The sequence below is a fragment of the Salmo salar genome, chromosome ssa23 (assembly GCF_905237065.1).
Source record: "Salmo salar chromosome ssa23, Ssal_v3.1, whole genome shotgun sequence".
Taxonomy (NCBI): domain Eukaryota; kingdom Metazoa; phylum Chordata; class Actinopteri; order Salmoniformes; family Salmonidae; genus Salmo; species Salmo salar.
This window is the reverse complement of record NC_059464.1, coordinates 11,490,615-11,507,339: the sequence shown is the minus strand read 5'-3', so window position 1 is coordinate 11,507,339 and position 16,725 is coordinate 11,490,615. Positions and strand designations below refer to the sequence as shown.

At 45.0% G+C, this 16,725-nt stretch overlaps 2 protein-coding genes across 2 annotated transcripts; one reads left to right on the top strand and one right to left on the bottom strand.

Moving 5' to 3' along the window:
• Window positions 1-7,956: 7,956 nt before the first annotated feature.
• LOC106584058 (carnitine O-palmitoyltransferase 2, mitochondrial) lies at window positions 7,957-10,278 on the top strand. Its single transcript, XM_014168879.2, has 2 exons — window positions 7,957-8,313; window positions 8,508-10,278. Exons 1-2 carry the CDS (start codon window positions 8,306-8,308, stop codon window positions 8,785-8,787), a joined length of 288 nt encoding a protein of 95 aa, XP_014024354.1. The 5' UTR covers window positions 7,957-8,305; the 3' UTR covers window positions 8,788-10,278.
• Window positions 10,279-10,843: 565 nt separating this feature from the next.
• On the bottom strand, window positions 10,844-14,131 carry LOC106584057 (protein mago nashi homolog). The gene is made up of 5 exons (XM_014168878.2): window positions 13,857-14,131; window positions 13,420-13,478; window positions 11,749-11,859; window positions 11,299-11,381; window positions 10,844-11,065 (listed from the first exon to the last, which is right to left on the bottom strand). The coding sequence occupies exons 1-5, from the start codon at window positions 13,945-13,947 to the stop codon at window positions 10,966-10,968; spliced, it is 444 nt and encodes a 147-aa protein (XP_014024353.1). The 5' UTR covers window positions 13,948-14,131; the 3' UTR covers window positions 10,844-10,965.
• Window positions 14,132-16,725: the final 2,594 nt, after the last annotated feature.

Genomic DNA, 16,725 nt, shown 5'->3' with positions numbered 1-16,725 from the left:
TGTTTGCAACAAGGCACTAAAGTAATACTGCAAAAGATTTCTGGATAAAAAAGAAACAGAATGGAACTAAGCACAGGCAAAATCCTAGAGAAAAACCTGGTTCATTCTGCTTTCCACCAGATACTGGGAGATTAGTTCACCTTTCAGCTGGACAATAACCTAAAACACAAAGCCAAATCTACACTGGAGTTGCTTTCTAAAACGGTGAATGTTCCTGAGTGGCCGAGTTAGTTTCGACTTTAATTCACATGAAAATGTATGGCAAGACCTGAAGACTCACAGCTGTCAACGCTACCAAAAGCGCTTCTTCAAAAAATTGAATCATGGGTGTGAATACTTATGTAAATGAGATATTTCTGTATTTAATTTTCAATACATTTGCAAAAAAATCTAAAAAACATTTTCACTTTTTCATTATGGGATTCAGGCTGTAACGCAACAAAATGTGGAATAAGTCAAGGGGTAGGAATACTTTCTGAAGGCACTGTAAACAGGAGTAATAGTGACCAGTATCAAGATAAATAGATAGATACTAATGGTAATAGCAATCAATAAGCAATGAATTGCAGCATAGTGGTAGTAAGAAATCTAATCAGTAATCATTTTAGCGGCAGGTGTGAGGGGGAGCAGTAGTTGTTAGCCATTTAAGTCTTATGGCCAGGGCCCAGTTTTTCAAAACGTATCTATCTGGATTTTCGCCTGTCGGATAGGATTAAATGCATAGAAATAGAATGAACGAATCGTTGACTTGAATGGGGACTCCCGTTCTATTCATTATATTTCTATGCTTTTAATCCTATCCAATAGGCAAAATCCAGATAGATAACATTTGAAAACTGGGCCCTGGGGATAGAACCTGTACCGCCTGCCGGATGGGAGCATGGAGAGCAGTCCATGTCTCGGGTGGCTGAAGTTTTAGGCCCAAAAAATTGCCAATCTCAGATACGGCTTAGCATGTACGTCCTGGATGCCTGGGTGCTCACCCCCAGTGATGCGCTGGGCCGTCCGCGCCACCCTCTGCAGGGCCTTCTGAGAGCGGTGCAGTTGCCATACCAAACGGTGATACAACCAGTAAGGATCCTCTCGATGGTGCAACTGTAAAAGTCCCTAAGGATCTGAGGGGCCATGCCAAATCGTTTCAGCCTCCTCAGGGAGAAGAAGCACTGCCGTGCCTTCTTCACGACTGTGCTTGTTTGAGAGGACCCTGTTAAGTCCTCAGTGATGTGGACACAGAGGAACTTGAAGCTCTTGGCCCTCTCCACTGCGACCCAATCAATGTGGATGACGGGGCCGCAGTGTGGATGAATATTCGATGAGGGGTGTTGACGTCAACCGCCTGTATTCAGTTAAGAGTGATATGCTATGCTAGCCTCATGAATATGCATAGACCATCTCAAATTTCAACAGAGATAACTCAGATATTAAGTGTTTTTGTTAGCACTTCATTTTAAGGGGTTCTTATTACAGTGTAATTACATGTTTAATTACACTAACAAGCATTGTAGTTAATTGTAATAACTCCTAGTTACACTGTAATAACAACATGTAACTTACTGGTGGTTATTGCTGTTTGTAATTACAGAGGTGTAACAACAAATGCTTTTTACCATGCTTGTTACAATTTAGTGTTTAGTTTATTCTCAGCTGCATCTGATTCAGTAATAACTGTTACAAGGTTGCGATCTCTTCTGGACAGATGTGCCGGGTGTCCGAGATTAAAGGTTTGAGGATCAATAGGCTCTAATTACCTACCTGTGAATGTGCACTCTTCAAAATCAACACTCAATGTTTTTGCTAAAACTTGCCCCCAAAAAGTGTGTCATCTGAGTTAACTTGGTTGAGTTTACAATAACAGATCAGATGTAGGTCGACCTCACTGACTGGGGTCAGTGAGGCCTTTTGGGGCCATAAGCAAAATGTTGTTGGTCGAGTGTCCCCTAGCAGCCATGGTCACTTATTGGCTAGGGCCGGCTCAGAGCAGCAGAAGAAGCTTGCTGTAGCCGAACCCATAGAGATGGAAAGAGGTCTTAACTTTGTGTCTGTGACAGCATGGGCAGCACCATTGAGGCTATCTCCCTTTTAAAGTTTTCAGTTATCTTAGTCTTTTGAGGTTTGAAAGAAGTGTAAAGCTTATATTGGTGATTTACTGCTATCTGCAGTGCTGGAGTCTTGAACAAAATCTTGTGTCATTCATTAATTGTGGCCACTAGATGGTGGTGATATAGCTTAAATCCATTTACAAACTAGGCAAAACTATTTGAAGTAGAAGACAATGCTCTGATCTTTGGCTGATTGCTGCCAACCCATAGGACTCACCAGTTGACTACTTTAAAATGGTGGAAGCCTTCAAACGATAGTGTCCATGCAAAAACGGGTTATTTCCAAGTAGAGCTCTCTATACCACAGGAGGTTGCTGGGAACTTAATTGGGGAGGACGGGCTCGTGGTAATGGCTGGAGCGGAATTAGCAGAATGGTATCAAATACATCAAACATATAGTTTCCATATGTTTGATGACATCCCATTTGCTCCGTTATTTCAGCCATTACTATGAGCAGTCCTCAACTCAGCAGCCTCCACTGCTCTATACATCTATATGGGCCGAACCAAACCTTTCACTGATGAAGTAGATGCTGCCCTCTCCTGGAAAAGTATTGCACTAATAAATTAGGAATGGTGTGTCTCTTTACATTTCAATATACTAAGCAAAAACATTTGTCTGAACCATTTGTAGCTGTTATGTCACGTGGTCAGGCAGGGAAAATATCCTCAAATTTTAAAGAGAAAAACGTGTTCTTCTTAATGAGGAAACCTGTCAAGCTGCGTAGCAATATCTTGTGTTCTGTGTGTGTATAAAAAGCTTACTTTGTCAAAGTACAGTAATGTAAACTGAGAGGTCACCAGCTCTGACTATCATGAACCTGATCCATGGTGGGTAATTGTTCCCCTGTTCCTAAATGCTGACGAACCACACGGGGTCAGTTTCCGGTAAAACACTTCCTGCTTCCACTGTCATAAATTCTTAACCATTTATTTCTGTCTGTCTGGCTCTGTTGTCATTGTCAATCCTTTAGGCGGTTGTAGGGGAAGGTATGGAAGGAGGACTTATCTAGCCACTGGGCAGTCATGGGAGTTAACTCATTCATTGAGTAAATTAAAAGTGAATTGCCACACACTAGCTAACTATCCAGCAAACAAGCAGGTCGGTCATTGCCAGTTCTCCATTTATGACCCTCTCGTTTTTTTAAGAATAGCAAATAAGATTACTATTGGCAACAATTTAAATTACACATTATGGCTAATTTGCTCTACATGCAGTTTTGTGCTACACTCAGAAAATATGGGAATCTGAAGCCTCTGAGAAGCATATAGTACCTAGCAAAAGGTGCAAGAGGAAGTCCAGCTGGCCGTAGCACAATATCAGCGAGAGGCACTCCTCTCAGTAGAGCTCAGGACGCAGCCACACCTCGTGTTGAGTGTGCCACCACAGATCCCAGCACTGGCCCGGTATTCTGTCGTAATCGTGTCCACGATCCAGCGAGAGAGCCTCTACTTGATAGCCCAGCCCCCAGGACTCTCTCACCATAGCAGACAAAAAGCTGGTCTGTTGTTCGCACTGACTGTATTCGCTCCACATAGGCAGCCAGTGCCTGCACGGCACAGCATGCGGGAGGGAGGCCCAGACTCCCCCGCCACTGTCGGGGGGTCGTAAGCAGACAGGATTAAAGGGATGTTCACATGCCTGTCTGACAGAACCTTCGGGAGGAATGAAGGGTTGGGGCGGACAGATATACTCCTCCCACCGGGGTCCATCCGGTAGCACTCAGAACTTACAGAAAAAAACATGGAGCTCACCCACCCTCTTCATGGAAGTAATCGTTACCAAGAAAACCACCTTCATAGAGAGGTGTTTCGGGGAGGCAGACTCCAACGGTTCGAAAGGCGGCTTTGCCAAAGCTGCCAAGACCACATCCAGATCCCAGCTCGCCATTGAGCGGGTCCTAGCTGGACGCAGGCAACAAACGCTTTTCATAAACCTGGAGACCAAGGGACAGCGCCCCACTGGCCTGTCCATCCACCCCACATGGCAGGCAGATATAGCGACCAAATACCTCAGTGTAGAGGCTGCCAAGCCCTCATCCAAGCAAGACTGCAGGTATTGGAGGACATACTGCACCCTGTATGACTCGGGCACAACCTCAATACCAGTGCACCAATAGCAGAACAACCGCCAGCGCAACTGATATGCCACGGTTGTAGCCGGTCACCTTGCACTCCGCATGGTGTTCCTTACGCCCTCCTGTAGTCCAACATGGACCATTGGTGCCGTTCAGCGGCCAAGCCCACAGACTGAGGCGGTGCGGTCTCGGATGCCACAGTGTTCCCCCGGCCTGAAACAGCAGGTCGGGTCTCAGGGGCAGTTGCCCAGACAACAGGGACAGGAGAAGGCTGAACCAGGGTCATCTAGGCCAGTATGGGGCCACCAGCAGCAGACAATGCTATGCAAACCTGGTCCTATACAGCACAGCCTGGATCAGGGGAAAGTGGGGGGTGTAAGCTCCAGCCCTGGCCAATCATGAGCCAGAGCATCCAAGCCTAGAGGCCCTGGTGGCCTAGATGGAGATGGATCAGGCCTAGGGGAATCAGCAATGAGGCCGCTGTCAGCAAGCCCAACAGGCAAGATAAGATCGCCTGAACCCTTCTGGTGGGCAGGCGTGCTCTCATGAGGACTGAGTCCAGTTCCATGCCAATGAAGGCCACCCTCTGGGTGGGCGTCAGATGACTCTTCTTGTCGTTTATAGTAATGCCCAGCCCGCCGATGTGGGTCAGGAGCATGTCTCTGTCTGACAGGACCTGGGTCCTGGTCGGGGCACAAATCAGCCAATCGTCCACGTAATTGAGGATCAACAATCTGAGGGGAAGAACCATGAATTCATAAGCTGTCCCTTCGAATGTGAATCGGAGGTACTGCCAATGAGCTGGGTGAACAGGAACATGGAGGTGTGCATCCCTCAGGTCCAGCGTCACAAACCCCTGGTCCCTGGACACGGCCTGCAACACGCGGCTGGGGATAGCATGTGGAACCTCAGTACCTTCAAGTACCCATTGTGGGTTGCGGAGGTCCAGAATCGGTCAAAACCTTCAGTCTCTTTTTACGACCACAAAATAAGTGGAGTAGAACCCAATTAGCCGTTCCACCTAGCCGTTCTGATGCCCTGGGAGAGCTTATGTCGTGACCTGCTTGGAGGAATAGGAACCCAGTGAGGGATAAATTACCCAGTTCCTCTGCAAAAACCGAGTAAGACCTGTGTGGGGAAAAACAGGCTGTTGCTTCACCTCACGCTGTGCCCCTCCCTGCTGTCCTCCCTTAGCACGAGGCGATGGGGCAGGAGAGGGACCCCACCGTCGATCGGGTGCAGGTGGGTAGCAACAGTCCGTCTGCCTTGGACCCAGGGCCTGCGGAGGCGGCATGAACCGTCTCAGGGTCTCCCGGTCCCTATGAACCTTATCGTCCTGCTCTAGAATGTCATCAACCCCTGGGCCAAACGCCAGCCCTGGGGTGAAGGGGTGAGTGGCAAATGTGCTCAGGAGAGCAGCTGGCACACTGGATTGGGCCAGCCAGAGATGGCGCCGGACACATCCCTATAGAGCAGGGAAAGCAGTCGAGACACCTCCATCACTTCCCGGAGGAGCTCCTATGTGCCCTCCTGCAGCCAGGGAAACAGAGTCTGCAGGTAGTTCTGCAGCAGCATGGCTGCATTGGTAAGGCGACCAAGAGAGCAGAGGGACCCATATGTGGCTTTCAAATCTGCATCAAAGACTCTGGGGGGGTCCCGCCTTCAGTCTTGCATTCTGCCCTGGCAGAGGCCCGGCCCTCCTGCAAGGCCTCGCAGAACTCAGCAGAGATGGGAACAGATGGAGAGTCATCACTGTCCACCAGTTGATGTCCAGTGCAGTGGCTAGCCAAGTGAGTAGACTCCTCATAGCCTCTCAAGACGCTGGGGTGGGGGGCCGATGAAGCCCCGCTGGTGGCATGTCAGCCTGGTAGCCCCGCTCACGGTGGTGAACATTGCCAGCATCGCCCCCCAGGAACAGCCTATCACTGGCCAACAGGGAACAGCTGTCGTCGCCATCGACGCGATCAACCTCCTGACGCAGGGCATGCGCCCTCCGTTCAAGGTGGTCCGAGCGGTCCGACTCATGCCCCCGTCCAGGACTGACAGCAGATGGGCTCTGCCTGCGGTGGCTCCGGCCATGCATCCTGGGAGGGGTACTGGGCCTAGTAGAGGAACTAACAGCTCGCTGCCGCACCACTCCTGAGGGAGGGAGGGAGCTCGTCCCCAGCCTGAGCCCGAGCCTGTCCGACCCACTTCTGAGAACACCAAATAGGCATCCAGTACGGCGCTCCACTACCCTCTCCGAGTGGCTCAAACCCAGGCAGTGCATACACGAGGTATGCGGATCCCCAGGGGGATGCCACCATCACACCTGTCACAAAGGGAAGCCATAAGCTCAGCCAAGCCAACAAGGCCACGGAGCAGGGGTCCGACGCCTTGGGAGAGCTATGTCGTGACCCTTAGAGGAATAGGAACCCGGTGAGGGATAAATTACCCAGTACCTCTGCAAACACAGGGGAAGACACTTGTGGGAAAAACAGGCAGACAAAAAAACAGCAACCAGGTAATGGATTTATTTCTGTTTTTGTTTTACGCCAACTGCAAAATTACCTAGCTGGTTTAATATCCAAGCAGTAAAAACAGAACTCCAAAGTTAATGTCTCAACGTAGTGGAAAGCCCACCACGGTACAAGAAAAACCCTGCAGGATAATTAGCAGAGACCCTACGGCGTGGGGAGCAGCATGTTAAAGTAATTCGCAACACACACATAGAACAAAACAGTCGGCAAGTTGTATAAAGTAAATTACAGTTTGTGGCAGCAAGAGCCACCATACTAATGGATGCACACGGAGTCGTAGTGTAACGCTAATGAAACACAAGTACGACAAACTACGGGCAAAAGATGCCGATCAACCGCTCGCAGCGAGTGGAGCACTCAAGAGGAGGGGCTGTCCGTGTGGCCAGCTGCTCCAGGCTGCAAACAGCCAGTGAGTATACTTCCACGCAAGATATTACAGTTACCAGTGACTTACCAAGTGAACTTCAGAAAGTTTGTATCTCAAACCATACGGACGTCCACCGAGAAAATGAAAGAGAACGTGTGTCGCGGCCATGGGGTCTACATATAGGAGCGGACCCCAGCCGTGACACAGGTGTACACAGGAGTGAATCTGTAAATCTTCACCTTGGCTGTACTCCCTCCGCCGCGGAGTGATACCAATATATTGGAGTGATCCAATATAGTGAAACATAACAAGTAACTATTCAAAAGAAACAACATTAAAAAAAAACTGTTCACAAGTGGTTACATTCTTCATGTTCTTTCATTTGTAGGTATGGAGTTTTCATGGTGAACGCCTACCCTCTGTGTAACAGTGTAGGTTCCGTCTCTTCTCTTGGGCTCGAACCAGGGACCCTTGCACACATCAACAACTGACACCCCACGAAGCATCGTTACCCATCGCGCCACAAAAGCCGCGGCCCTTGCAACGCAAGGGGCAACCCTACTTCAAGTCTCAGAGCGGGTGACGTCACCGATTGAAACGCTATTAGCGCGCACCACCGCTAACTAACTAGCCATTTCACATCGGTTACACTCACCCCCCCCTTTGACCTCCTCCTTTTCCGCAGCAACCAACGATCCGGATCAACAGCATCAATGTAACAATGTAGGTTCCGTCCCTCTCTTCGCCCCAACCTGGGCTCGAACCAGGGACCCTTGCACACATCAACAACTGACACCCCACTAAGCATCGTTACCCATCGCGACACAAAAGCCGCGGCCCTTGCAACGCAAGGGGCAACCCTACTTCAAGTCTCAGAGCGGGTGACGTCACCGATTGAAACGCTATTAGCGCGCACCACCGCTAACTAACTAGCCAATTTCACATCGGTTACATCTGGACATGTCTCAGTACTTCCACCTCTTCAATGCCACTCGCATCCCTAAGCAAGGGAAAGATGAGCTCTTCACAGACCCGAAAGGACGGCACCTTCTGGTGATGAGGCAAGGCAACATGTATGTGTTTGACGTGATGGGAACCTGGTGAAGCCAGCGGAGATCCAGGCCCACCTGAAGTACATCCTGTCAGACCCGACCCCGGCTGCAGCCCACCCACTGGGGCTGCTGACCAGTGAGAACAGGGACACATGAGCAGGACTGAGGGAGAAGCTTCTGGCCGCTGGGAATGGAGAGGTTAATATTTTGTTATCCTTCAAGTTTAATGTTTGTGTTTTGTAACTTTTTGTCTTGTCTTTTATCATTAGATAATATTTGTTTTACTATTGAGGACCAAGTTATATCCTCTGGGATCAGATGCACATCTTGTTAATGTATGTACTATTTTTTTTAAATATATTTTTTTAATTCAATTCCGGTGCTCAATTCAGCACCCTCTTCTGTCTGTGTCTGGACGACGAGAGCATGAAGGACCACATCCACGTCTCCCACAACATGCTGCACGGGGACGGCACTAACCGCTGTTATGACAAGTCATTCAGCATCATCATGACCAAATCCGGAATCGCCGCCATCAACTTTGAGCGCTCGTGGGGTGACGGCGTGGCCGTGCCGCGCTTCCAGAATGAGGTGTTCAAGGACTCTTCGGAGAACTCTCTGCTTCTTCTGTTCTTGAAGGAAAGCCTCTCAGCTAAAGAAAAGTCCATCTGACTTTTACCTCCACTACAAATGCAAATTCTAACTTCCACTTCAGTCCATGATTGACTGCAGTTGTATAGTACATTGGGGTGAATGTCAGGTTTTAAAGGTACTTTCCCTCAAGCATAGAGTGTGGGTTGGAAGTGATGGTATGGATTAATAAGAGGGGATACCGAACACAAGCTCTGCATAGGTCAGTAGAGGGCATATTCCTATACTGTCAGGTAGATAACTATGAATGTTCTGTCCATATCAAAATCATAATAGATGCCCAAGAAAATGCCCATCAAATACATTTTGAAAGAAGAACAATGAAATCTCCAAGTGTGTTTGAACCAATGTTTCTTCCCTTTCTAACTGGCATTACAATGTACTGTATCTATCAAGAGCCTTATCAATACTAACTTCATGTAAAGACCTTTAGTTTGATATGGAAAATAAATCTAGTAATATATCAATAATGTATGATATTCAGAGTAGCACTTTGTTCTTGAGACCTTTTTTGCTGTGTAGCAAGCTTTGTATGACAATTTATAATCTCCACTTTGATTTGTGATGTGAAAAACATTTTAAAGCAATACCTCAGACCTTTGCTATTAAGAGGCAGATTTATTTCCTTATATGCCTTATGGAATGTTCACTGGTAATGTATTACATACAACTTTACTGGGGTAGTGTAAAATAAAATGTTTTCAAAATGACAAATGTATATGCATATTTTCTCATTGTAAATTTTGGCTAGACTAACTAAAGCTGGAATCCTTAATTTCTACATACATTTTTGGACTCGTGAATTAATTATATACCCATTGATTCTTGAATATAACTTATAAATGCCTCATGAGCTTAGTTCAACTGTCATAGGTACCCCACCATAATCTAAAATATAAGCTTGTTTTACTGCCATGTTTGTTAAACATGTAAATTGAAACATGCTGTATAGCCTAAAAACATGGTCATTTTGATACCATGGATGGTCATCCTTGCATCCATAGCTCCGTCTATTTCTGTCTATTAATTTCTCCAGGCTCATCTCTCAGCTTTGTACCAAAACAGAAGCGGGGTGACCGCATTGTTTTGTACATAATAAGCAACTACTCATTTTTAAAACGGCCTGTGGCACCGATGAGTCAAACATTTTTTCTAGTGTCAAAATGTACTACAAAGTGCAAATAGAATAATTTGTCAGAAATTCAGTCTCGCCCAAAACAGAAATTTGCAAGATAATTAGGAAAATTTGGTTTGTCACGGAATGAAGGGTACCGTAACAGTTTTCCTTTGGTTGGGTTTATTTCAACCCTGCTCACAGCTGGCAGCACCCAAGTAATCATCAATTCGGTGCGCAGCTGCACGCAACCAGATCGTATTACCCATGGTCAATTAGATTTGACATTCGATATCCCTATGGAGCTAATTAGAGATCAGTAAATTACACTTTTTTAAAATGTCAATGACTTAATTAACCTCAAACCAACTAAATTGTAGAAAGTCATATACAAATATTAAAAGCATTTAATGAGACAAAGGTGTACAACATGAAGTCTCATTTAACATTGCATTATTTGTCGGTCCTTAACTAGCTCCACAGATAGGCTATTCAAAGTCTAATTGGCGAAAGAAGTTTGGCTAGCTTGCTAGCAAATCTAGGCCAGGATTTCCCAAACTCGTCCCCCACCCCCAACTGTGTAGTGCTAGGGCAAAACCCGGACCGTGCACCCAGGGCCGAGTTTGGGAAACCCTGGTCTAGGCTACTACCAGACAAGACCTGGTTAGACGGTTTCAAGTTATCTAGAAGGGTGACTGACTGTACTGTTTTGGCAGTGAAAATACAAACACTTCCCATATTCGAACACACACACACACATTCAAGAGACACCCAGACCAAAGGACGCAAAATCACATTCTCAGTCACATTTCCTAATGAGAATTGAAACAGAGGCTAAATCAGGAAATAAACTGACCTCTGTAGGGCAAGAGCAACAGTGTATTGTGCAAATCTCCAACCTGTTTTTCATACAGCCAAAATAACTTAAAAAATGTATAGATAAGCAAGGCTATTAAAACATGGCATTTTTCCAATCATTTATTTAAAATAAAAAAAGAACAGATCGATCAAAAGTAAATGTACAAATGTTGTAATCGGCGCGAACATAAAACATTTTCCAACAGAGAAAAAAACATCCACTCCTCTTAGATGGGCTTGATCTTGAAGTGTAGTCCGATGAGACTGAAGACAAGACATTTGAGATCCTGGACCAGGTAGTAGAACACGCGGAGGCCTTCTGGGTCCCTGGAAAACACAATACATTTTTTTTAAGAAGCTGGCCCCCAGTTCCACTATGCAGAACTGAGAGCATTACATAGGTGTAAGCTAGGTATAATTTACACTATTCTGCTTACATCTATGAAATCCTCAGTTCTCAACCAGTGACTACTAAATAGAGGCTAGGGGTCAATTTGGAAATTGGAGGAATATATCCTTCCAAGAGTGCCCAGATCATTTGAGGTAGTATTATTACTTACTTCGACTGGTTGACATCAATCAAGGAACCAATCTTGGAAGTTGTGAAGGAAATGTGCTCATCCCCAATGACGATCTCCAGCTCCTAAGAGTTCAGAAAAGTTAACTCTCCCCAGACATGATTAGTAATTCAAGCCACAATTTTTTTTTTAAATAAATAACTTTCACTAAATCATTGTAACCTTCTGGGGTTATTCCCAGGTCCCATCTTGTGCTAAACGGGTCAGAATAGAACACCGGTTCAATTTATTTTGTTGGACAGATTTGTTGAAGTCTGATGCGGACAGGACCGAGGTCACAACCCCAGGAGGGCTAAAATCACTAAGTAAACAGGCTTTGGCTAGACATTGCCAAGTGCACAATAAGTAGGAGACGCTCTGCTTTCCTCAACATACTCCATGCTTGTACAAGTATCAGTACTTATTTAGGTATGTGTGAGTGAATGGACAGACCTGTCTGCCCACTCTGTCTGGGGGTGGCCACAGTGCATCATCTTCCTTGGTGATCTCACTGTCATCTATGATCCTCTTCAGTTCCTCCATCACACTTTTGTGTACGTACGCCTGTAGTGGAGAACAATCACAATAAGGTTTTGATGGCATATTCAATCGTTTTAAGCAGCATCCCACATAGAAATTGGATTGATGGGCCGTACACTGATCAATGTAACTAAGAAATCCTTTAAACACTAAAGAAAAAAAGCAACATGTATAGTGTTGGTCCTATGTTTCATTAGTTGAAATAAAAGATTCAAGAAACTTCCCATAGGCACAAAAAGCGTATTTCTCAAATGTTGTGCACAAATGTGTTTGCATCTCTTAGTGAGCATTTCTCATTTGCCAAGATAATCCATCCCACCTGACAGGTGTGGCATATCAAAAAGCTGATTAAACAGCATGATCATTACACAGATGTACCTTGTGCTGGGAACAATAAAATACCACAAATGTGCAGTTGTCGCAACACAATGCCACAGATGTCTCAAGTTGAGGGAACATGTAAATGGCATGCTGACAGCAGGAATGTCCACCAGAACTGTTGTTAATGTGCATTTCTCAACCATAAACCACGTTTGTCATTTTAGAAAAATATCTATAGTTCCAACCAGCCTGACAACCACAGACCATGTGTAACCACGCCAGCAAAGGAGCTCAAAATCCAACTTCTACACCTGCGGGATTGTCTGAGACCAGCCACTGACAGCTGATGAAACTGGGTTTGCACAACCGAAGAATTTCTGCACAAACTGCCTGAAACCGTCTCAGAGAAGCTCATCTGGATACTTGTTGTCTTCACCAGGGCCTTGAGCGGACTGCAGTTCGGTGTCATAACCAACTTCAGTGGGCAAATGTTCCCCTTCAATGGCAACTGGCACGCTGGAGAAGTGTTGCACTTCACGGATGAATCCCGGTTTCAACTGTACCAGGCAGATGGCAGACAGCATATGGGCGTTGTGTGGGCGAGCGTTTTGCTGATGTCAACTTTATGAACGGAGTGCCCTATGGTGGCGGTGGGGTTATGGTATGGGCAGGCATAAACTACGGACAATGAACACAATTGCATTTTATCGATGACCATTTGAATGCACAGAGATACCGTGATGAGATCCTGAGGCCCATTGTCGTGCCATTCATCCGACACAATCACCTCATGTTTCACCATGATAATACACGGCCCCATGTCGCAAGGATCTGTACACAATTCCTGGAAGCTGAAAATGTCCCAGTTCTTCCATGGCCTGCATACTCGCCAGACATGTCACCCATTGAGCCTGTTTGGGATGCTCTGGATCAACATGTACAACAGCACGTTCCAGTCCCCACCAATATCCAGCAACTCAGCGATTGAAGAGTGGGACATTCCTCAGGCCACAATCAACAGCCTGATCAACTCAATGCGAAGACGTATCTGCTACAAATGGTGGTCACATCAGCTACTGACTGGTTCTGAACCATGCCTCTACCTTTCTTTTTAAGGTTTCTGTGATTGATACAAATCTGTATTCCCAGCCATGTGAAATCCAGATTAGGGCCTAATGAATTTACTAATTTCCTTATATTAACTCAGCAAAATCTTTTAAATTGTTTCATGTTGCGTTTATAACTTTGTTCAGTGTAAGTTACCTCTTTTCTGATCATGACATCATTCTTGTAGTTGCTGTTGTTCGCGTACCTCAGCTTACCTGAAAAGAGTTACATTTATTGCGTTATCGTCACGTTTGTTGTGAATTCTGATACACTGCTATTGTTGCACAGAGTGGTTATTTGTTTGTAACGTTAGTTCACATAAGTGTTTAAACCTCCTGAAAACGAATCAAGCCTTTTTTGATACATTAGTTTGCTAACCAGCTACATAGCTAGCTGGATACAATAAATCATTGCGGTTATTGTTAACGACGCAATTTAAGTATTTCTGAGATCATGTTATAACTGAACACACGACTACAAAAACGAGCTATATGCGCTCAAATAAATTAGGAAATGCCGCTAGCAAGCAGTCGTTTGCATGCGTAGCTAGCTGGCTAATGTTGCTAATTAAGTCAAATTGCCGCCTAACTTACCGTCTGGTCTAAACTCAAATTCCAAGAACTCGTGTCCAAACTTTCCCTTGTGCCCGACATAATATCTCAAATAAAAGTCACTCGTTGACATTCTAAACTGCAAATACAGTGTTTGAGCAGTCCTTGAGAATCAACGAAAGCACACTACTTTCTTGACGGTATTTTAGAAAATCTCAACACGCATGCGTGCTGTTGCGCTTCTCCGTGATCGCATACGAGTTGTCGCATTGCAATGATGTCACCTTCTTCGATGAGGTTTAACAGCAGTTGGCATCCAATAAATGTTGCATTACCGCCACCTACTAGACTGGAGTATAACTCCCTTATACTTTGCTTGGAAAAAAATGAACAAAAAAAACGCATGAATACAACAAATACCCTACCATCTAAGGTCTACAGCCTGAAAGGATGGGACACCACCTCTTAACACACCCTGTAACTCTTCTGATGTCAAGTCTTGCACACCCAAATACCTCTCTGCAGCTGCCACCACAACCTCTATTTTCTGTGACTTACGGTCCAACCCTGCAGTACAGTTGATAACCTTTGCTATGAATGCCAAAAATCCAATCTTACTGAAACATATATAACTTGTTGATTTATCCCTTGGTACTGGTACAGATCTACTGCTCACACCACTCCTCTCAGGATACCTCCCCCTTAACCCATCTTCCTCTACTTTCTTCACCGCCTCAGCATATGACAACTCCTGCACTACTCTAACCCTGGAAACCTCAGCCTGCCTCTCTCACACAGGACATTTCTGATCCCCAGCCCCATGGGCACCCCTACAATTAACACATACCACTACTTTCCCCAATGCTATACATTCCTTTGTCTCATGACCTTCTGCACACTTCTCACACCTAGGAACCTCCCTCCTACACACTGCTGCCACATGCCCATACGCTTGACACCTGTAACAACCTAATGTATTCAGCACAAAAGCTCGTACAGGATAACGTATATATCCTAACATCACTTTGTCGGGCAAAGACTCAACATCAAAACTCAAAAGAATACACACATATATATACAATTTATTTTTTCACCTTTATTTAACCAGGTAGGCCAGTTGAGAACAAGTTCTCATTTACAACTGCGACCTGGCCAAGATAAAGCAAAGCACTTTGACAAAAACAACACAGTTACACATGGGATAAACAAGCATACAGTCAATAACACAATAGAAAAATAATCTATATACAGTGTGTGCAAATGTAGTAAGATTAGGAAGGTAAGGCAATAAATAGGCCATAGTGGCAAAATAATTACAATTTAGCATTAACACTGGAGTGATAGATAATGACTTCCTGTTTCTCCACTCATGCCACCCTGTCTGCGTTGCACCAAACAACGAGCATCACAAACACTGGAAATCTTCCCCTTTGGTTGGTCAGCTTTCACATTTACCACTACCCCAGTAATCACTCCTTTCAATGGCGGCCTTTACTTGAGAGAAAAACAATTCACATTTCTTGCCTCCATTCGTTGAACACGGAGCGCCTGCTCCGTCTGACCAGCAGAAACATAAACACTTATTACAACACCACTTCTGGTTACCTTCACCGATTCCACAGCTCTCAACTCTGTTTTCACCCACCCTGAAACCACAAATGAATCATTCAAAAGGCAAGGGTCCACTTTTTCCAAAACCTTCACTCCTACTGTCACAGACTCATCTTTATCCTGACCCTCGGTCCAGTTCCGAGAACTTCACCACACCTACCACCTCCAATATTTCTGCAATGATGTCAGGATCAGCCATGTGTGCTGTAGTGTTGCCGCGTACAAAACATCTGGGAACTTGGAAAAATATGAGGTCAAATCATGACGTCAATGATCTTCTGGTCGGAAAGTCCGAGCTCTAGAAAGAGGCCCGTTTTGGAATTCCGATTTCAAAACGATTTTTCTAAGTCGGAGCTCGTTTTATTCCAAGTTCCCAGTTGTTTTGAACTAGCTGAGGTCGCAAGTCAGAGAATTCCGAGTTCACAGTTGTTCTGAACGCAGCATGTGGATTTTAACAGAGATACTTAGAAAGGAGGAAATTGGAATCACACCAGCCGATGAATAGAGAGACGTATTACGCCCCACCCAGCCGACTGTTAACCAATCGCGTTTACGTGGTTATGCTGCGTCATGCGGTTGCTAAAATAATCGTCACGCAATTCCTTCTTAAAGTCAGGGTATGAGTCGATAACCTGCCTATTTTCCTCGAAAGTACGCAATGTCACGATTTGAAAGCTATATTATTTTACAGAAAATAAGTTCATTAGCTCACATCTCGGAAAATATTCGTAATATTGTACTTCTTGTTGACGTAATTCATGCTAATGTTGGGTTTTTGCGCAAGCGCCCAATTGACTCCCATTTACTGCTTGAAGGAGTGCACTCCTTGTCCTGTAATCTCCCAGAATGCAGCGCGCAGCCCATTGACGACGCGTGGGAAAGGTACACAACGGGCGTTAATACGATTTCTAATGGAGTTTCTCCATCTCCTCAAAACTATTGATTTTAACCAGCGGATGTCACTTAAACCATAGCAATATATCGACCTTTCTATGACTAAAATACCATGTTATTTCATGATTGGGTCCCAAAGATATGGTTTCACTGATCTTTTATATTATTCTATTCAGCATATTCCTTATTACTGGCAATCCAATTATATTGTTTTCTCCATCTCTGAATCTTGTAAAGAAAGCACATACATAGCATCCATAGTACAAAAACTTTATTTCATTGTTTGATTGCAGTTTCTTGATACACAACCTGTTTGATAATACATGTACATTATAATACAGTTATGATTGCTCTTGTATTCATATCCAGGTGTTTCAACAAGAACATCTATCCCTACTTTTTACTG

Bases quoted from the DNA above. Each gene is read 5' to 3' on its own strand.
- LOC106584057 (XM_014168878.2), bottom strand. From the start codon at position 13,947: ATGTCAACGAGTGACTTTTATTTGAGATATTATGTCGGGCACAAGGGA. The intron at 13,479-13,856 runs GTAAGTTAGGCG...AACTCTTTTCAG, and splicing joins ATTTGAGTTTAGACCAGACG to GTAAGCTGAGGTACGCGAAC. The intron at 11,382-11,748 runs GTCTGTCCATTC...CTGAACTCTTAG, and splicing joins CAGACAGAGTGGGCAGACAG to GAGCTGGAGATCGTCATTGG.